We start from the raw sequence: 22,905 nt of genomic DNA, 5'->3' as shown, positions 1-22,905 counted from the left end.
AAGGAAAAACTTCTCATTGAACTTTTTTCTTCACTTACCTTTATACTTCGAGCTGACGATTGATGTTTGGGTATAAAAAGTTTCTTGTTGAAGAAGCTATTGAAAAATAACTTCGGTGGAGAATATCCACAAACAAGAAACAAGGGAACTGATGAGATCCAGTGGCGTGGATCGAAACTATAGTATTCCCTGCCTTACCCCTTGGCGAACAATGCCAAATCTTTTCCACTAATAAAAATACTTGTTTTAAAATATTAAAACAACAACAATGGGATTAAGCCAGACTATTTTGAAAAAACAAAGTAGTTATTTTTGTTTACATTAATTTGTATTGGGTTACGTAATGACTAACGGATCCGAATTTTTGCTGGGATAAACTACCTTCGATGAAAATTTTAAAACACTCCTTAAACAACCCATAAATTGGACCTAAAAAAAAACTTACACCTTCATGGAACTTGACATACAATGTCAAAATGTGGAAAGTTTCGGAGGCGTTAATTTTTTATTGATGTCGTTCCACAAAACAACAACGGCTGCCACCAGATTTCCGCTGAGGGCGCTGAAATCCCAAACTCATTTCAGTCAGGAATCCACATGGCTATCTTCAAGAAAGCTGCTCCGGTGAAGATAAGATAAAATCTGATCATTTGTTTCTTAATCATGGGCTGATCATTGGTGCAATAGAATAGTTCCACGCTGAATATTTTGAAGAAATATCTGTAGCTCTGCGTAGCTACCCAAAACTCTTAAATGTATATCCATTGGGAAAAATATTAATCTACAACAATGACGAGTGCTCATCTTGTTCGTCTATGATCTACAATCAATATTGCGCGAAGCAATCAGTGCTGTGAGCTATGCGTAATTTATACAGCTAATTCCGCAGGAAGGAAAAACCTCTCACTGAGAGTCATAATCTCCAATGTCAGTTTGTCTAGAGCGCTCGAAACACAGAACGGATTAACCGATATGGTCCTCGTAATATTTTATCTTAACTAAGACCAACTCCGAAGATGAGTCACATCGGTCTACTCCTCCCACAATCAACCGATTTGGTCTAAAATTAAAATTCTTCCCTGAATTTTTCTTCCAGACATAGAACAAGAATGTAGTATATCTGTCCACTGATCCAGGTATTTAATTTTCTCACAAGCGAAGTGCACAAGCAGATGAGGCAACACATGGTGTGTTTGAGAAAAAAAATTCTTCGTCTGATCTATGCTCCAATCTGCATTGGTGTAGAGTTTTGACAGCAACAACAAACGTTAGATCATCGCCACCTAGATGAGGATGTATTTGTGTTAATTTTAACGGCAGTATTAGTAACATTTTGTAAAAATTTTTGTGTAAAAAAAACACAAACATTTTTCCCCGAGAGTACTACTGGGTCCACTTTTAATTTCAACACTAAAAAACAATTTCTTACATATTTCTCGTAAAACAAGACTCAGATTATGTGTAAAGCTTTTTTGAAGCCATTTAAAGGTAATAACACAACAATGAATAAAATCATATGAATATGGAACATGGTTTGTCAAGTTTATAAAGGATTAAGCATTTTCTTTTGTCCTTTTTTAGTTTTGTTTGCAAATTATTTTTATTTTTTTATTTTTACTTACATCGACTTTTATTCCTGGATAATGAAAAACTTTTGTGTTCGGATATTCACCCGGCGTATAACGAAAGAATTCCAATTGGCCGCGATAAAATTTCACTGAATACAAAGGTACACCGCCCAGAGAATATTGGCAGCGTAATGTGACCGATTGGTTACGGCGCACGGCGGGTGGTTCAATGAATAAATTTACATCGTGCAATACAGCTTTTGTTGTGTCTGAAATGGGAAAGAGAAAATAAAATGAAATGTAAGAAAGTGTAAACAATAAAGAATAATAAAACATATTTATGGGAATGTTTAAAAATGTTGTTACGAAAGTAACTGATGGATTTAGGTTAATTTAAAAATGTGATATGTAGCATAAATATTTAATAAGCATTTACTTTATTTAAATCAAATTTACAACAAATACTACTGTATAGAATTTCACTCACTATTTTCACTTTTGCTATTGTTATACCCTCCACCATACTATGGGGGGTATATGAAGTTTGTCATTCCGTTTGTAACTCCTCGAAATAATCCTTTTAGACCCCATAAACTATATATATTCTTGATCTTCGTGCAATTTTACATCGATATAGCCATGTCCGTCCGTCTGTGGAAATCACTCTACCTTCCGAACTGATTGAGGTAGGTCGATGTAATCTTGGGAAAATTTATTTTAGGTACGTAGAACTTTTGGTATTATATTGTATAAATGGGCTATATAGGTCCACGTTTTTGTATAGCCCCCATACAAAGTGACGAGTTGACGTTTTAAGGAATTTTGACGATATTTGTTCCATTTTACAGCCGAATTTGTTGGAATTTGGTATTTTGTATTTCCAGAGGCTAAAAAACATATAGACCCACGTTTTGGTATGGCCCCCATATAACGCCCCATTCAAATTCACTTTAAATTATTTTGAACGTATTAGTCACATTTAAATATCGAATTGTAACTTGGTATTTTGAATATTCGCTAAGTTTTGGTACAGCCCTACTGGTTTCCGGTATTTTAAGGATTTTAGCTACATTCTTTGGCCAAAATACTTGTAATTTAACATTTGAGGTTCCCAGAGGTCAAGAAATATCTAAAAAAAATTGTTATCATAGGCCCATGTTCCGATATAGCCCCACTGTAACGATAGCTTCCGATTTTTGGTCGTTTGAGGATTTTGGTCCTATTTTTAAACCGAACTACCTGTAATTTGACGTTTGAGGTTCCCAGTGGCAACAAGATATCTCCACCAAAAAGTGTTAACGTACGTCCATTTCTCGGTATAGCCGCCATATAACGACATTCCCCGATATTTCCACATGTATACAATGATTTGATATAGCCCCATATAACGGTAATTTCCGATTTTCGGTATTTTGAGGATTTTAGCTACATTTTTGACCGAACTACCTGTAATTTAACATTTGGCTCTTAATAATAATGATAATTGTTCCTCAAACATCCCAGGCAGGGCAAGGGAGACTTCTCTCATATCAATGAGTGCACCCCGATTCATATTAGCTCAATGATATGGGACCTACAGTTTATCGCCGAGTCCGAACGGCGTGTCCTAAGACACCACTTGCAGAGAAAGTTTTACAAAACTGAAATACTCAGGAAATGTCGCCAACATTACTTAGGGGTATTTTGCCACCGTTGATGTTGCTGGCCGGGGAATCGAACCCACGATCTTCTGCGTGCAAGGCGGGTGTGCATACCAATGCACCACGGTGACACCCAACATTTGGCTCTTAGTTGTCACAAAACTTCTCTACCAAAAATTGTCAACATAGGTCTATGTCTCAGTATAGCCCCTATATAACGGTACCACCAGTTTATTGGTATTTGGAGATTTTTACTTGTCTTACCGAAATATATGTTGTTTGTTATTTGACATTCGATTCTATATTTTCCGTAGATGAAAGTTTCAACTCACGCAGACTGAGTTATTTCTCTGTCGGCAAAGCCGATTAATAATTTTTTAACCGACCATCAGCCGTGATTCAAAGTGTTCAATAGATCCATTACTTAGTAACATTTCACTTTAATTGTAAGGCCCAATAGAAGTCTTTTTTTTATGAATTCTTTCCAAGAAAACAACGAAACAAAATTATTATTAAATTATTTTTTTATCTGAAAGAGTACATCCAAATCTATTATTAAATTTTTTTGTTAAAATTTTTTTTTGGTCATAAAACGCGCAAAAAAGTTTTTAAAAATAAAAACGTTTGATAAGGAAGGGTATTACAATTTTGTTTTTCCGAAAATTCATGTTACACCGCGAAATATTCGTGGGGTATACCAAAATTCATATCTCGACGAGATGAAGCGACTTTGAGATGCGTGTCTTTCCGTCCGTCCATTAAAAATTGTAATCAATATCCAGGCCACAATTATGGACCAATCGTCACGAAACTTTGTAACGGAGGTCAGGTTCCGACCAAAATAGACACCTATTTTTATTGGTGATGATCGTGAAATATTAAGGGAGTGACATGGACCAAAAACAAAATTGTATCCATTTTTGCAGCGGCTCTGTAGTTTGCAATAATAATTTGATCGGCGCGAAAATGTAGGTAAGGTTTGAGTTTTGCGACAAGAAGAAGCTTGTAATTAATCATGAAGATGAGATAATATTAAGCGGGTTAAATGGACTCTGGAAAATATGTTCCACCCACGTAAGTTGTATTTAGAAGAAGAACTCTTGACCATTCCATTGATGTTGATGTGCGTGGTCAGATAATCGAGTTACAACCTAATTTATACTGGGATTGTGTGCAGTGTAATCACAATCAAGCTAGAGGGCACAGTTATAGTTCAATATTGAAAAATGTTGGCAAGATGTAAGAGTTTTAATCAAGGAATATGCTTGGGATAATGGTCAGATAGTACTTGGCGAGTGAAATTGACCATAATTTGCATGGGAAAGAAATTCAAATTTAATTACATACTTTAAATTCTGGGGCATATTCCGACAAATTAGGAAAACGAAACATGAAAACCAACTCTTAACCTCACCCTTGATGCAAATTATATAATAAATCGGTTACATAACGAAACTACTGTCTAACATAAATGTAAGTGGATTTCCTTTATCCTTGTGGTTTGTTTGTAAAAAACTATATTACTTTCCGTGTAGAGTTTTGCCAATCTAGTTCAATTGAACGACCTAGTTCACTGTCTAGTTCAATGGACCCCGGTCGTTTGCTTTGCCGACATAGATATACCCACAGCCTGTGTGAGTTGAAACTTTCATCTACGGATAGAGGGGTTTCTGATTTGTGTGGCCTTTATTGGGCGTTTGGGAGTCATTTCTTTTCAATAGCTTCGGTATAAATTTCCAAAGTATCTTCCGACAGATCCTAAGCGGCACTTAAATAAAAATGTTGAACTTTTGTGGGGGAGGAACCCTAAGGAGAAGACCGATACGGACCATTTTCGAAGTTATACTAGATTTAGAGAATTTATTAGGAAGGTCAAATTTTGGACCGAATCGGCTGATCCGTTCGAGTGTTATCGTTCACTCCAGCCACTGCACATGGTGCTATATGTTTTTTTACATATATCGAGCAGTTTTCTTAGGAAGTATGGACTTGCCCTTAAAAAACTGGCATCGTCGTACAGGTCCATTTTTTTGGTATAGCCCCCATATAACGGTACCTCCCGATTTTTGGGTATTTTGAATGTTTTAGCTAAAATGTTTAAACGAACTAGCTGTAATTTGGCATTTGAGGGTCTCGGTGGTCACGAAACTTCTAAACCAAAAATCGTCAACATAGGTCTATGGTTTTTATAGCCCCCCATATAACGGTGCCTTTCGATTTTCGGTATTTTGAGGATTTTAGCTACGATTTTTAACAGAACTAGCTGTAATATAACAGTTGAGCTTTTCTGTGGTTCCGAAACTTCTCCACCAATCATCGAACAAGCTGCAATTTGACATTTGAAGTTTTCAGTGGTCACGAAAGTTCTTCACAAAAAATCGTTAACCGTACCTCCCAATTTTCGGTATTTTGAGGATCTTAGCTATATTGTTTAACGGAAATACCCGTAATTTCACTTTTGAGTTTCCTTGCGGTTATAAAACTTTTCCACCAAAAATTTTAAAGATAGTTCCACACTTTGATATAGCCCCGAAGTTGGTACATTGCACCTGGCTGAACATATTTTTTAGATTAGATTATATTAGATTAGACATTTGGGGTATCCGTAGTCGAAAAATTGTACAACATAAAACTGTGAAAGGAAACTAATTATTCAATTTTAATTAAGACTATTTTATGGTGGAGTGTATAAAAAGTTCGGTCCGTCCGACTTTTTACTTGTTAATTTCTATGTTGCATGCAAAATACAATAATTTTTTTAATTCCAAAGCTCATATCTCAGGCGATATTGTTCCGATCGACTTGAAAATATTTCCACTTATAATATGCTACTCCTACTTTCAAATAAACCAATAAATAAATTTTCGGTTTTCTGAAATTCACAAGATCGACTTAGAGCCCAATAGACTTTCTAATTAAATTTTGTATTATGTTTGTTGGTCGTTATGTCAGGGGACCTTTAAGAGGCCTTCTTGGGACAGGGGAATATTAATATAACTTTTTCAGACGGAGAAGCTATAAATTGTGTTCTATAGACAAACAACCATTTTAGTTGGTCGTCGTAGAATTTTTTGAGCTTTTTGCCATTATGTCATGAAGCATGGACTTACTTGGCCGCTAAACAAATTTGTCGTTGTAATGTGTTGACGTTAGACTGACAACAATGATAGGCTCTCAGAAATATCTCCAATGGAGATCCGATTCGTTTTATCTCAATGATATGGAAACTACTTGGTATAGTTGAGAGCAAACGGTGTGTCTTACCACACCACTTGTAGAGAAGTTTTACATGGCTGAAATATTAAAATTGTGATGTGGCCTGGTCTAGGAATTGAACCCGGGCATAACTCACGCAAGGCGGTTGTGCTCTAGATTAGTTATGATTCCTGTTCCTTTCCTGTTCCCTCGCACAATCTGTAAAGCGGTAATATTGATTGGCCTTGTACTTGTCAAGTATATCCGAATAAATCCGGATTAAAAGTCACTCATTATCCTCGTTATGTGGTCATTCGGATGAATAGAACACTATTTCACAAAAATATGAATTTAAACTATTGCTCACATGTTACATTGTTTGCTGGGCATATTCTATAAATAAACTGGTACATATTCAGTACTGACAGCTAACGTGAGAATTCTAGGAATGATAAAAATTCTCTTGTTCGTTGGCAATATAAATACGTTCCCATGCTGTCTGCTGAACTTAATTCTACATCATCAGTACTAAAGACTCATGTATTATGCGTTTTTCATTTCATTGCAGTGATGACAGTCAAAATATGAAATTAAAATTTTATTAAAGCCGGAGTCCTATGTTCACATTCAGACACAAAGTATATCTACAAGCATTGAAGTGTGTGTGTGCAAAAAATATTGTACATATACTATGCGCCTTCTCCATTTGGTTGAGCACTTATAAAGCCATAAATAATAGTTGATCCCCCCACCTATTCATGAATGTGTGGAGAAATGCAAGTGAAACTCTCCTTTGTGTGTGTTTGTCTGCATTTTGATACAAGCTTACATGTGTTAGTTGCATTATTTCATATGGAAATGTAGATTTTCTACAATTTCATAGTATTACCATGCCTATTTTGTTTTAGCTATTGTTTCAATGTCTGCCTTTTGTGTGATGATTACTTTTAACATTTTAAATTTTTGCTGTATTCTGTGTTTTACACATGTGCGTACTTTTTCAAGAGGAGTATATGTAAAAGTTGGCGAAAAATGAAAACTATTTAGGCATTTCAATTTAAATAAAATCAGGAACAGTTAACTTGGGAGTCTATTGGATATACATGAGAGATGACAATATCCTCTCATTGTGAATTTCTCAAATATTACTCTCTAAATGAAAACAGAGATCAGACAGATAGGTTTTTTTTCGGACATCAGACATCAAGCAATTGTCTGACAATTTTTCTTTCCTTACCTCACTCACCTCATCCGATGTGTATACTGTTTTAAAAGGATCTGAATTTTTCTTACTATTAGCACTTGAACTGCTTGAAGCTTTTTTCCATGTTGGTTGTTTGTGCCTCGCCCACTAAAGCTTATAAATAAATTAACCCTTATCGGTGTGAACTTGTATATTCCGTAGACTTTTCCTACTGATCCTTCTTAGTGACTTTAGTGTGCACTTTTTATACCCTCAGTATTTATGCTAACTAGGGTATGTATATACACTTTCATACGGGCACAATGTGCCTCATGAAAATAATGGTTTTAGACCCCAAGTATGTTTGGACGAAATCTGTTTCAGACAATTTGGAGTCGATTTAGCAATGTCCGTCCCTCTGACTGTCTGTCTGTCTGGCTGGCTAGTGCGCACAATAACTCTCGAATGGATGAACCGATTTGGTCCAAAATCTGGCTTTCGCAATATTTTGTCCAAACTTAGTTTAAGTTCGCAGATGGGTTATATCGGTCTTCTTCTTCCGGTACCTCCCCCACAATATTTCGAAAATGTTCGGAAAATTTGTGCGCACGATAACTCTTGAAGGGAGTAACCGATTTGGTCTAAAGTTTGCATATCGTCAAATTTCTACTAAACTTAGATGAGGTTCCAATATGGACTCAATCGGTCCACGCCTTCGGGTACCTCCCACAAAAAATTTCGGAAAAGATCAGTTTAGAACCTGCTCTCGAATCGTTTTGATTTTTGTTTTAGCATCTTGTATTCACGGCCCCCCATACGGTGGTACAAGTTCCATCAGGGGCAAAACCCTACTTCCTGAGAAATTGCCTGAAAATTTCACATAACCCCTATGACACCGTGTGTAGTGGTTGGAGCGCAAGAGAACTCTCGAACGGATCTGCCGATTCGATCCAAATTTTGGCCTTCATAATATTTTGTCCAAACTTAGTTTAAGTTCGAAGATAAGCCATATCGGTTCACTACTTCAGTTACCTCCCCCACAAAAGTTCAAAAATGTTCGGAAAAATTGTGCGCACGATAACTCTTGAAGGGACGGACCGATTTGGTCCATACTTTACGCATCCTAATATATCTACCAGACGCAGATACAGATTAGGTATAAATATGGACTATATTTGCCCATTCCTTCGGGTACCTCCCACACAAAATTTCGGGTAAGTTCACTTTAAGACCTGCTCTTGACTAACTTTGATTTCTGTTGAAGCCACTTGCAATCGCTGTCTCAATTGCAACGGTAAACGTTTTTTTTTTCAGTGGCAAGTCCATACTTCTTGGAAAAACAGCCCGAAAGTTGTAAAAACCCCTATGGCACCATATGTAGTAGCTGGAGAGCACAATAACTCTCGAACTGATAGCCCGAGTTGGTCCAAAATTTGGCCTTCGTCATATTTTGTCCAAACTTAGTTTAACTTCTAAAATGACCCATATCAGTTCTCTCCTAAGGATACCTCCCCCACAAAAATTCAACATTTGTGCAGTTTAGGGTCTGTTCGGAGATACTTTGGAAATTTATACCGATGATGTACAGCCATAAGCGTGGACAAGTCCATGCTTCCTGGCATACTGATCCAACAGGTGTACGATAACCCACTGAAATTACTAGTGGGCGCGATATATATAGAAAGTGCCACAAATTCTGAAAATACCCTAAATACATTCGATCTGTCCGTAAATGAAAGTTCCAATTCACATAGGCTGAGGGTATATCTCCGTCGGCAAAGCCGACTGATACTTTTTTACTTGTTAAAATTCTCGCATACATCTGTGTGTGTTTTAATGAGTGTGATCCCTGTAGGGACTGAAACAGATTAAAAGTTAACTTAAAACTAGCTTTTTTGTAAACATAAAACTGACTTTTTATCGATTGTTTCCCTTATGCCAACTGACTAGTTTTACAAGGCGATGAGCGCCTAAGTAGTCAGTATTGTCTATAGATAGTTTATTTTTCGACTGATTATAAACTAACCTTTTTAGCCTATTTGTAGTCAGTTTAACCCCCTGTTTTTGTAAAAAAAATTATTGTTCTCACACGAATTGTCAAATTTTGTAGACCGATTTACTCGCCTTAGCACAACTGTGGAAAGCTGATTTTTGAATGAGGAATTCTTGACTATATATAGAATGTGTCTAGGAAGAATTAGGTCTGTATGTCATCTAGGGGCTGAGCTATGGATGCCCAAATTATTACGAATATTGACGAACGAACAAAAAAGAGTTACAAAAACAGGGGGTAAATCATACAGTGAAAAAATTGTTTTGTGTGTTTTATGACTTTGGCTTTTCATATTCTCTCTCTCTCTTTGTTATGTTTTGATAGAGAGAAAAAGAAGAGGCAAATTTTTATATTTCCTTCGTGTTCCTTTTTTATACCGGAACAATATGAATAATATGTACGAATATGATCAGTCAATCAACACCGGCTTCTATTTCATTGTGCAACATTTTTAAGGTGATGTTGTGCAAACAATTCCAAGTTCGAATATTTTGAAAGTACAGACCCAAACGACAAGAAACCCTAGTTGGGTTTTGTTGTGTCAGATCCAGGTCGGATTTTATGGCCCCATCTAAACATGGTTAAATATTGAGTTTTTAAAGAAATTCGGGGCTATATCTCTGAAACCAATGCGAATCTTCTTTTGACCTCTGAAGCAAACTTGTAGATAAGGGCAAGAATATAATATTTGGAGAAATAATAAACTCGAAAAACTACATTTATTGCCTCAAATTTCAAAATATATGCAAAAATACCACAATTTATATACACTTCGCACCGTATCTCCAAAACCGTTAATTTTTTCTGAATATTTTCTTCCCTGGAATGTAATACACAACTCTTCAGAACATGTGATTGTTGTAAAATGCCTCTATCCCGTTGTTTTTCAGTACATTTTTCAACGACGATTTAATAAAAATGTCAATAATGTAGTGAAATCCGAAATGCGAGAATAAACTGTTGGTGTGAACTGTGTTTGAAATACGTGTTGTAAAAGATATGATGCAAAGTACCGCTGAAACAACATGAAGTAAGCATTTTGGAGTTTCAGAATGTTCTAAAGAATTGTTGAGAACTTTATTCGGAAAATTTTTGCAAAAGGTTTCTTGGTTCAACTCCCAATAGTTTAGCCGATACTGACCAGAATTTCAGCAATTATGTAAATTTTCTATATTTTATAGATTTCGATGCCCTAGATGGAGTTTTTCTTATGTGGTTTCTTCAAAAGTTAAGTTCTACTAGTTTAGGGCTACAATATTGCTAAAGGCAGCAAGACCAAATTCCTATTCTTTTCTGCGATAAAGGCCTGACAAATGCAAAAAAGTGTATATTTAGCCCGGTTTAGATGAGGCCATAAAATCCGAACTGGATCTGACAGGACAAAACCCAACTAGGGTTTTTGTAGTCTAAATATGTACTTGCAAAAAATCCATACTAGAAGTTGTTTGCATTTACAGTGTTGCATAGTGTTATTGGATGCTTCAATTATGTGAAAGTTATTAAGAAAATGCAAATGTGAATTATTTAAACATTTTCGCATTATTTTTTCGGCATGCACAAATACTTTGATCTCTAGATGACATTTCAACCAGTTTATAGTCAGTTTAAAAATAATCGATTTATTATTAACTATTTTATCAACTGGTTGATAAAAGTCCGACAGGGATATATAATGATATTCTGTTATATTCCAATGTCTACATTGTATAAAATACATATGTACATGTTACACTTCATGCATACATATTTTTACATATGTGCATAAATTACGTTGTTATGAATGAAATATCTGTTGAAATGTACATTTAAATATTTGTTGCACATCATTGTTTATTATATATGGTGTAAAACATGGATATTTATTAACAGATGTGCATGGTAACAGGACAGACGTAAATGAGAGGTCTACAGCTATACTGACAAAAGGAGTTGCACAACAACTAAAAAAGTATCAGACTGATTTGTCGACAGAGATATACCCTCGATGTGCGATTGAACAAAGAACAATGACAGGATCGGCGATCCTAAATGTGCTAAGATCCCTAGTTTTTAAAATAGATATTATTCTAGTAGGTGAAAAAAGAAGTTTCGAAGTTTTCATACGTATCATATAGAGTGGGCCCAATTTTTTAACTGACAGGCCGAATCAACACAGATATTGGTAATTTTGGGGCCCATATAGGAGACCATTGGGTGTCGTTCCTTTGAGATGGTTATGCTGCCTAACAACCATTTTAGTTGGTCGCCGTAGTAAATATTTTAAAGCGATCCTCGAACAGCCCTTATCCCGGCAATGATGACTGGCTAAACCGTTGAAACTCTGTTGCTTAGTCTCTTTTCTAATATCGAGTGTGTTGCAAAATATTAGTATGTGTGGCCGGTGCTGTTTTATTATAGCAAAAATACCAAATAACATTAGCTTCGCTAGCAACATTTGTATACCCTCCACCATAAAATGGAGGGTATAATTAAATCTGTCATTTCGTTTGTAACACATCAAACTATTTGTCGGATGTCGAAATAGCAATGTCTGTCTGTCCGTCCGTCCCATAGAACGGTACCACCCGATTTTCTGTTTTTTGAAGGTCTTAGCCTCATTATAACACTGAAATTTGGTATTTAGCCTTAGTTGGGGGTACAAAACATTCCGCCTGAAATTTGTCGGTATAGGCCCACGTCTTTATATAGCTCCCATAGAACGGTAGCTCCGATTTTCGGTAATTTGAATGTTGTGTCTTCAATATCCCACCGAAATGACTGAAATTTGGTAGAAAGTCTTCGTTGGGGGTACATAACTTTCCACCTGAAATTTATCGGTATAGGTCCACGTTTTGATATAGCCCTCACAGTACGGTACCTACGGATTTTCGGTATTTTGAAGGTTGTGTTCTCCATATCGCACCGAAATCACTACAGTTTGGTAGTTAGTCTTCGTTGGGGGTGCAAAACTTTCCGCCTGAAATTTTTCGGTATAGGTTCACGTCTTCATATAGCCCCCATTGAACGGTACCTCCCGAATTTCGTCATTTTGAAGGTTTTAGCTTCATTAACACACCGAAATAGTTGAAATTTGGTATTTAGTCTTCATTTGCTGTAAAAACTTTCCACCAGAAATTTCTCGGTATAGGACCACGTTTTCATATAGCCCCCATATATTGACAGTGAAAATCGGATTTGCATATATCCAGGTTTAAGTCTAGCTGGTATTACCCAATTTTTTTGTATTTCGGGAATTTTGTTGTCAAATTTTCGAACCGAGGTTGGTGTAATTTAGTATTGTGTGTAGCCAGCTCAAAAGCTCAATTCGGAAAATGGTAAATATTGATCCACGTTTTGGAAAGAACTACGATGATGCCCCATAAGAGCTCTGTTGAAGAGATTATTATCAGTTGGGATATACTACTCCTGCAATAAGAGGAAGTACTTGTTCTTATTCACTTCAATAAAGTTCATGGTGGAAGGTATAAAAAGTAGAATGTTGACATTTCGCGAAGCAGATACCCGAAGATGTTTTCCAGTTTAGACTTTTTCGGATCTTGAGGTCCGTTTGGAAGCAATTTTCACATGTGCAAATTTTAGGCCAAATCGGCTACTCAATTCGTAAGTTTCCGTGCTCATCAGCCATTTAAGTTAGTGTAGGCATCGTTTTTAGAGCTTTTGAAACATTATTTCATGAGATATGGACTTGCGCCCAAAAAATATGCCCTCGTTACAGTTTACTTATACCATCAGTCTTTAGCCTCCACTATTGGACGCAGTTGTATTCGGACTTTCTTTGGATGCAAAATACCAATTCTGGATCATCGCTTGACATGGAAAAGCAGCATCGAGGAGCGGAGTATTGCTCTATTCTCCTCTATTGGGACAACTTGGGGTCTTAGACCAATCTTAAGCCTAACCTGTCAAGGACTTGTATGGTGGCAAGTACTAGGGAATAAGTTACTACTGTTATCAAGTGTACAAAGGGCTGCGTCAATTCTGTTTACGGTAGCTATCAAAAACACTCTTCAGGCCGCCTTTAACTAAATCCTGGATCTCCATCCCCTGAATATCATTTTCCAGTTTCAGCTTGCGAGGACGGATTTTAAGCTCTGAGAGTCAGGATCGTGCGGATTTACATTTCGGACGTGCAAAGGTCTTTAATTTAAAATCAAGCGACAGGAACGGCGTAAGCGATTATATGTCCACCTCGTCCAGGTTTCACTTTCTTCATCTTTCATTCAACAATAGGTTTACGACTTTTTTTACAACCTCATATCCCAGTATGATATTTTGATGAGTTTTTACCTAATATCTTAATGATTGTCTAAGTCTGGAGTTTCCCCCATTGGCTTTACTTCATCACTTTCCTCTTTGCAGAGAAAAATGTTTACAAAACGCACTGACAGCTTGCAAAATTAACTGATCGCTACCAATATCATGATTTCATCCCGGCGAAGGGAATTATCAATTGGCTTTTCAGTTTTTGAAATGATGAATTTTTAGTGAAAACCTGAACTCTTTAAGCATCGAGTATTCTCATGTTAATGAGAATGATGCTCACTTTTCGGCTTTCCCAAAAAACACCAGAACAAAATATTTGCAAGCTGACAGCACGATTCAACTAAGAAATCATCGATTTCTGTTAAGTTGAAATAACATCAACACAGTTACCTGTGAGTATGTCGTTGGAATTTTATTTACAAAATTCCGTTTTGCGCGAGCCTTCGCTGTTTTGTGTTTGTTTTGTTTTAGTTGAAGATTCAATCATATGATTGTCTAAGTCTGGAGTTTCCCCCATTGGCTTTACTTCATCACTTTCCTCTTTGCAGAGAAAAATGTTTACAAAACGCACTGACAGCTTGCAAAATTAACTGATCGCAACCAATATCATGATTTCATCCCGGCGAAGGGAATTATCAATTGGCTTTTCAGTTTTTGAAATGATGAATTTTTAGTGAAAACCTGAACTCTTTAAGCATCGAGTATTCTCATGTTAATGAGAATGATGCTCACTTTTCAGCTTTCCCAAAAAACACCAGAACAAAATATTTGCAAGCTGACAGCACGATTCAACTAAGAAATCATCGATTTCTGTTAAGTTGAAATAACATCAACACAGTTACCTGTGAGTATGTCGTTGGAATGTTATTTACAAAATTCCGTTTTGCGCGAGCCTTCGCTGTTTTGTGTTTGTTTTGTTTTAGTTGAAGATTCAATCATATGATTGTCTAAGTCTGGAGTTTCCCCCATTGGCTTTACTTCATCACTTTCCTCTTTGCAGAGAAAAATGTTTACAAAACGCACTGACAGCTTGCAAAATTAACTGATCGCTACCAATATCATGATTTCATCCCGGCGAAGGGAATTATCAATTGGCTTTTCAGTTTTTGAAATGATGAATTTTTAGTGAAAACCTGAACTCTTTAAGCATCGAGTATTCTCATGTTAATGAGAATGATGCTCACTTTTCGGCTTTCCCAAAAAACACCAGAACAAAATATTTGCAAGCTGACAGCACGATTCAACTAAGAAACTCCAGACTTAGACAATCATATGATTGAATCTTCAACTAAAACAAAACAAACACTAATATCTTAATTATAAAGTGATTCGATAAAAAAAGCTTCGCCCCAAAAAGCTTTTAATGTTTTTATTTTTCCGAAATTTTGAATTTTTTTTTTTGGAAGTCATTGTAAGCAGATATTAAACTGAAACCAAGGTATAGGGGCACACGACATAATTAAAAGGGCATAACCGTTTGTATCTCACTAATTTTATCATCGTATTATATCATATATGTATGTATATCATTTTATATTCTATATAACTTTATTTCATATATCATAAAAATTAAAAGTGGTTGGACTTTTTTTAAAATTTAAGTGGAATAAAAGTTATTTTAGTCATTAATAGGTGAAAGACCATTCATTCTTGCAAAAGGAAATATTTTTTTGAGAAAAAAACAACAATTTAAAAAAAATTGCAAAGTGGTTTGTGCGGAACCTTTTTTATAATAAAGTAGAATGAATATTATTTTAGGCATTAATAGGCAAAAGTTCATTCATTCTCACTACAGGAATTAATTTTTCAGAAATAATGTCAAAAAGTCGTAACCCTACTCAACAATCAATAAGTTTCTCATCATCACATCATCATCATAAGCAAACCTATCCAGGATGAAGACAAGGGACCATTTGTCTGCGGGTGAAAAAGTCACTGGCTGCGCATCTTTCAACCTCGCCAAATATTCTATTACTCCTATGATGTTTGGTATAGAAAATGGTCTATATCGGTTCACCTTCTTGATATGGAATATACCATAGAACAGTAACTCCCGATATTCGATATATTTATCCTCATTAAACCATCGAAATGGCTGGGATTTGGTATTTAGTCTTCGTCGGCCTACTAAATTTAACCGTTTCATACTATTTTTACATCTCATTGGACCCGCATTAATGTCCATCCCACCGTAATATTTTCATTATACTGTCAGTATCAAACTTACAAATTTACCCCATACTTAATATTGGCCAATCATCATATAGCATATGTTGGGTTCAGTGCAACCACCCGAATATGTACGACAAGACGTGTGACTCGTCCGCAGTCTCATTACTAGTTAGCTACGATCTGAGCAAGCTCCAAGCTCTTAGCAAGTTCCAAGCTCTTAGCAAGCACCAAGCCTCTTAAGCTTAACGCTCATAGCCAGCTCCAAAATATTAACCGACCTCTTCCCCCACAGCAACCCGAATGCCATTGAGCCGAGTCATACACCCGACGACCGTCGAGCCGACAGCAACCCGATTTCCCTAAACCGACAGGAACCCGAGCCACTTCCGACAACTGCCGAGCTGACAGCCATCCGATTGTCCCAAGCCGAGTCGTGTAGAGCCGAGTTACATCCGAAAACTGAAGAGCCGAAAACCAACCAATTGCCCCGAGCCAACAAAAAATCAGAGTATTGTAGAGCCGAGACACACCCTACAACTGCCGAGCCGAAAGCCCCTCGATTGACCCGAGCCGACAGCAAACCGAGTAATGGGGAGCTGAGCTACACCATACGAACAACGCAGAAACGAACTCAACTAATAACTCATATTGCATGCGCTTTCCACACACATACACACATCCCTGCGGGCCTTTCCTAACCGGTTGAAAAAATAGCTAGTTACATATTCATTATTCTACAACTAACTACAAATTGGTTGAAAAGTCATCTATAGATAAACCAGATTGAAAATCTAAAAAATGGATAACTGGCTATCTCTGCACTAATTTTCAACTAATTATCAACCAGTTTGAAAATAGTCACTTACAAAGCAATTATTCTACAACCAACTATAAATTAGTTGAAAAGTCATCTAGAGACCAACCAGTTGAAAACGTTAAATTTTAAATAGTGTTTTCGACGCAAATAATTCTCATATACACTTTCGTAATTATTTCGATATAAATGCAACATACAGTTATACAAGCTGGTTTTTGATAGACTATACATACCAAAAGAGGAACAACAGGGAAACATAACCGAGAAACAGCTGGTGTCAAAATAAAAAGTCAAAGATAAAAGAAAAAATAAAAGAGAAATTAAAAGAAATAAAAAAAGTTTTTTTCACTCTCTTTAAGACAAAAACAACATTTTTAAAAGGTCAAAAAATAGTTAGATATAAATTAGTCAAAAATAGTTGGTTTATAACTGGTTAAAAGTAATGCAGATATGGACAATTGCCCACTGCCTAGCTCTTCCACATTTTAAAATAGTGAGTTGGCGTAATGGAAAATAATCGAAAAATAACCAGTTGTGGTTATTTTTAAACTAGTTATAAACTACTTTTAATGTAATTTATTTTGCCGTAGGGTCAAACACGAAGAGTTGACAATAAGGATTAAACCTGTAAAGACTCGTGTTTTACTTAAGTTTTTTGGGTCCTTAGGCCGGCCCTGGCCGCGAATGAGCCTACCTCAGCCCTAGACAAAACCACTCGTTACAATTTTTCCTCAGCAATTTGTCTGCACAGGTCCACGTTTTGATATACCAAACCTCATAAAAAGGTACCGCCTAATTTTCGATATTTTCAAGTTTGTATAAGAATTATCTAACCGAAATGGTTAAAATTTGGTTTAGGTCTCCATTGTGGGTACAAAATATTAAAAAAAAATGTGGGTGTAAGTCCACGTTTTCATATAGCCCCCGTCATCGGATTTTAGGAATTTTGAAGGTTTTAATCACATAATCCAAACGAAGTAGCCGATATTTGGTATTTAGTCTTCGATGGTGGTATAGAATATTGTGAAAGATAATTGTAGGTATACACTGTGTGTAATTTTTTGAGTCATGGTTTATTAACCATATTCTGATACCGCAGCATGATAGAAGATCAAAAATAAAAAGATACGTGTCCCGGCGTTTTTCCCTATCACTTAAACTTTCGCGGTTATGGGCCCCCAAAAACCTGAGACCTTGATGTCAAAAGGGATCATTTTGTCAGGCACATATCTTCTAAACCGCTACGAATTTGGGTTTACCCATAGAAGAGAAGTTGTAGCTCTCGTCTTAAAGAATAATAATTGTAAACACATAAAATCCATTCAACACTCGTCAAGGTCAGTTTTCCCTTTTAATTTTTTCTACTACATAGTCTGCTCCATAGATACTAAACCGTTCAAAATTCAAGAAAACGATATTCGATTTTTTTACTTTTTATCCGATTCCGGTCCACAGATACCGAACCGCACAAAAATTAAGGATACAGTCAACTTCAAAAAATGTACCTAAGATTTCAATAAACAACTTTTTAGAACATAAAAAGATTCTAGGAACGGTTCGAAAGTGAAATGTCTAAAATAATTACCAAGTCGGGGAGGGCCCTGTTATTTTAGTTAGAACCCCAACTCCATTTCAGAGGAAAGAAGTTTGATTAAAATATCTAATAGACAGATGGACGTACGGATCGTTTTATTTGGGCATTTGTCGATGGTTCGTTCTACCCTAACTGCAATTTCGGTAGCAATATAGAAACTTCACAATAAAATGATTCCTCTATTGCTGTAGATGTATAACTTTATTTTTGTAGCGTTCTTAAACATCTAAAATATTTCTTAGATACACAAAACACCAAAGAAAATCACCTGTTTTGGAAAAAACCTATTTGTAGCCATTTGGGCAAAACATCAAAAACCCCTTTTCAGTTTCGTTAATAATAGTGAAAAGAGAGAAAAAAAAACTTCATACTACACTAAACTTTTGATGGACCATAAACTAAGATGGAAACTTGCCATAAGGCGAAAAAAACGAACACCGTACAAAAAATATATTAAATGCTAATATGTGATGCAAGCTTACAAGCTTCATCCGTCTTCTTCTTCTCCGTTCAGTTGCAATAATCTATGAAATATTTGCTACTGTATTCCGCAATGTCTGGGTGTGCGTAAACTATCAGCATAATAGCAACTTTTTCATGTGAATATTTTTTGTTGTACGAGAATGGCAAAAGAATACAACTTTGTCATTTTTCCGTGTTGCAGAGAATGTAAGTGAACAAAAAAATATGGACGACAAAGAGAAAAGCTGAACGAAAATACATGCACCCAACCATCTGCTCTGTATTATTGACAGTAGCAAATTCAATATTTCATGTACTTCTTCAATAATGTTTGACAATAAGTTATAACTCTTTACATGTACAAGCAAAGCAGATACTTTTTACGCAAAGGCATTAAACTATGAAACAGCTGGTGCATTCACATCACTGAACATGATGTGATGCTGCTGATGTTGGGGAGACTGCGAACATTTAAGAACATCATGAAAATGGTGTCTGCCAAATATGTTATTCTTTACTGCGAAGTATAGATAACAATAAAGCAATATGAAATTTGTTCGATGTAAGAGGATGTGAGGAGGACAGAGGTAAATATATCATTTTATCAGTAATCTCTCAATACAAACAGTATATTTATTATATTATATTTATTTCACTTATTTTTATAAATATGTATGTATATTTTAGGAAACAACAACTTTTAAAATATATTTTTAGAAGTTACACTTAAGTTTAAAATTATAGTAACATTGATTTTAAATTGGGGTGATGTAGGAGGCGGAAAATAACAAACAACTGTCCTGACTGGTTTTAACATGGACTAATCTTAGTCTCTCCTTCACTTGGGGAACTGCCATTTACTCCCGTTAAAGGTAGTAATAGCTTTGTCCCTTTACTTTTTTAAGGTTAAAAGTGGTAGAAGAGAAAAGTGTCAAAATTGCTCTCTCATGAACATTTTTACCAGAAAAGTAAAGGAACGAAAAAATGGTAGATCTGGTAGCAATGTCAAAAAGAAACATAAAAATTAAATTTCTTCTTTTATTTCACAGTTTTTAATATTGTTTTGTCAGCGTTCGACTTTTTCTTCTGTTTTTCGTTCATTTTTTCTTCATTGTGAAATAATCGTCAAACAAATGTCGAATAATCAGTTTTACAATTTTTTACCTGTAGAAATTTGTCTGGTAGCATGTGGTAGAAGAGAAAGGCATGTGTGATCTCTCTCCTCTCTCACTCTCTTACAAATTTCTGCCAGTTTTACCACTTTTTGGGGTTAAGGAACTATTTGCAGGTTAAAAATGGTAACAAATGGTAAAAATGGTAACCTCAGGTAAGTAAAGGAGCACAGCTAAAATAAAATGTGCCCCGCGTTCACACCTGGGTTGGGCTAGTAAACCACACTTCCACAATGAAACATACTATAAAGAAAAATAAAAATAAACCCCTCTTAAGTTGACGAACCCCTCAAACACTTTAAGAACGAACGAATCTTCACCTGGAATGTTCGCACTCTTTACAGGTAAAGTGCAGTTTACGCATTGGCAGATGAACTTGGAAAATACTACGCCGATATAACTGCCATACAGGAAATACCATGGATTGGGAAAGGCGTGAACAGAACAACTAAAGGTGACGCACTGTATTATAGCTGCCATGTCATAAAGCATGTTGTTGTTGAAAAATATTGCATATTTTTGTGGTAAATGTCTACCTTTTTTGTAAAAGCGTTTGACGGTGTCAACGATAGCTCGAAAACGAACAGGCCGAGTTTCGACATTTTTTGTGGGCGTTTTAATAAATTTATAATCTTTTCTTCTAGCGGTACAGAATTTTAAAAAATCTGTTTAGAAAAATTCTGCACTGTCAAAGACAAAATTTAGATTTTAACAAAAAATTTGCCGTTTTTTTGTCAAAAAATCGGGCAAACAATTAAAAAACAAGTAAAAAAGTATCAGTCGGCTTTGCTGACAGAGACATACCCTCAGCTCATAGCAGAACAAGAAAAGGTAACAGCAATACCCAGCTGACTGAACTGGGCTGTAATGTTAGTGTCAAATTCCATACGACATTTTTATATTTATTTATATGTTCGATGTATATTAGGGATATATATTTTTGAAGAAAAAATATATTCATCAGAAAAAAAACTATTTCCCATAAAGACTTCTTCATATAAATGGCATGTAACCTCCTTCAAAGTCCGAACGACGTGGCGCACACTAAAACACCGCTATAGAGGCGGTACAACATTTGTTAATATGGTGTGGTATTTTTATAAGTTTGAAAAAATAAAGCCCTAATAAGCATGTGTTTTTTTGATTTCAAATACAAGAGATTGAAACAGCTTCTCTTTTTCAATGAATTTCCAGCGACCTCAAATATATTTGCAAGATTTCTACTTTCTGCGCGATATTATGCGCAGTTTTTTTTAAGTGTTTTTTACATCTTTCGGGCTGTTTTCTCAAGAAGTAAATACTTGCCCTTGAAAAAACTTTTACCGTCGTAATGGAGGCAGCGAATGCAAGTTGCTTCAACAAACTCAAGGTGATTCGAGAGCAGGTCGTAAAGTGAACTTTTCCGAAATTTTGTGTGGGAGGTACCCGAAAGAGTGGACAAATACAGTCCATATTCGAACCTGATCAGTATCTGGTAGATATATTAGGACGGATCAAATCCGTCACTCCCTTCAAGAGTTATCGTCCGCACAATTTTTCCGAACATTTTCGAACTTTTGGGGGATAGGTACCTGTAGTAGTGGACCGATATCGCTTATCTTCGAACATAAACTAAGCTTGGACAAAATATTACGAAGGCTAAATGTTGGACCGAATCGGCAGATCCGTTCGAGAGTTATCTTGCGCTCCAACCACAACACACGGTGTCATAGAGGTTCTTTTTGCACCTTTCAGGCTATTTTCTCAGGAAGTATGGACTTGCCCCTGATGATACTTGTTCCGCCTCATTGGGGGCAGTAAATACAAGTTGTTACAACAAAAATCAAAGCGATTCGAGAGCAGGTCCTAAACTGAACTGTTCCGAAATTTTGTGTGGGAGTTACCCGAAGGAGTGGACCGATTGAGTCCATATTTGAAGCTCATCTAAATCTAGTATAAATTTCACGATGTGGACCAAATTGGTTACTCCCTTTAAGAGTTATCGTGCGCACAAATTTTCTGAACATTTTCGAACCTTTGTGGAGGAGGTACCGGAAGGAGTGGACCGATATAACCCATATTTGATCTTAAACTAAGTTTGGACACAATATTACGAAAGCCAAATTTTGAACTAAATCGGTTCAGTCGTTCGAGAGTTATCGTGCGCACCAGCCAGACAGACAGACGGACGGACATTGCTAAATCGACTCCAAATTGTCTGAAACGGATTTCGTACAAACATACTTGGGGTCCTGTAAAATGGTGTGAGCGATAACTCTCGAAGGGAGCAATTGATTTGGTCCAAACTTTGCACATCGTATTATTCTTTCCAGATATATATCGGGTTTGAATATGAACAATATCGGTACACTCCTTCTGGTACCTCCCACACAAAATTCGGATAAAGTGAAGTTTAAGAGCTCCTCTCGGATCGTTCTGAAAAATTCTTTTCATTAGGTTGTCCTTGCGGCTCCCTTAACGACGGTACAATTTTTTTCTTACGCAAGTCCATACTTTCTGAGATATTGGCCTAAAAGCTCCATGAAATCCTGACGGCACCAACCAAAATGGCACCACCCTAGGAAAAAGTTAAATTTAAGATCTCCTTTCGCGCCGTTTCCATTCTTTTTTCAGTAGGTTGTTCTAGCGGCCTCATTTACCACGGTACAATTTTTTTTCTGGAGTAATTCAATACTTCCTGAGATAGTGGCCCAAAAGCTCCAAATCCCGGCCGGCACATACTAAAAGTTTTCAAAATTTCTTCCAAACTTTGTTTAACGTAATTTAAAATTTCGAGTCCTTTACGA

The 22,905-nt window shown here is 36.2% G+C and overlaps 1 protein-coding gene across 1 annotated transcript in view; it reads right to left on the bottom strand.

Moving 5' to 3' along the window:
* The window catches only part of LOC141389028 (uncharacterized), a 370,910-nt gene that overhangs the window by 253,693 nt on the left and 94,312 nt on the right, over positions 1-22,905 (bottom strand). The window contains exon 3 of the mRNA XM_073960029.1: positions 1,623-1,837. Coding sequence (XP_073816130.1) covers positions 1,623-1,837 — 215 coding nt within the window. The remainder of the gene's footprint in view (positions 1-1,622; positions 1,838-22,905) is intronic.

The sequence above is a fragment of the Musca autumnalis genome, unplaced genomic scaffold (assembly GCF_047663935.1).
Source record: "Musca autumnalis isolate F117 unplaced genomic scaffold, ASM4766393v1 scaffold_1, whole genome shotgun sequence".
Taxonomy (NCBI): Eukaryota; Metazoa; Arthropoda; class Insecta; order Diptera; family Muscidae; genus Musca; species Musca autumnalis.
This window is presented reverse-complemented; position numbering and strand designations above follow the sequence as displayed.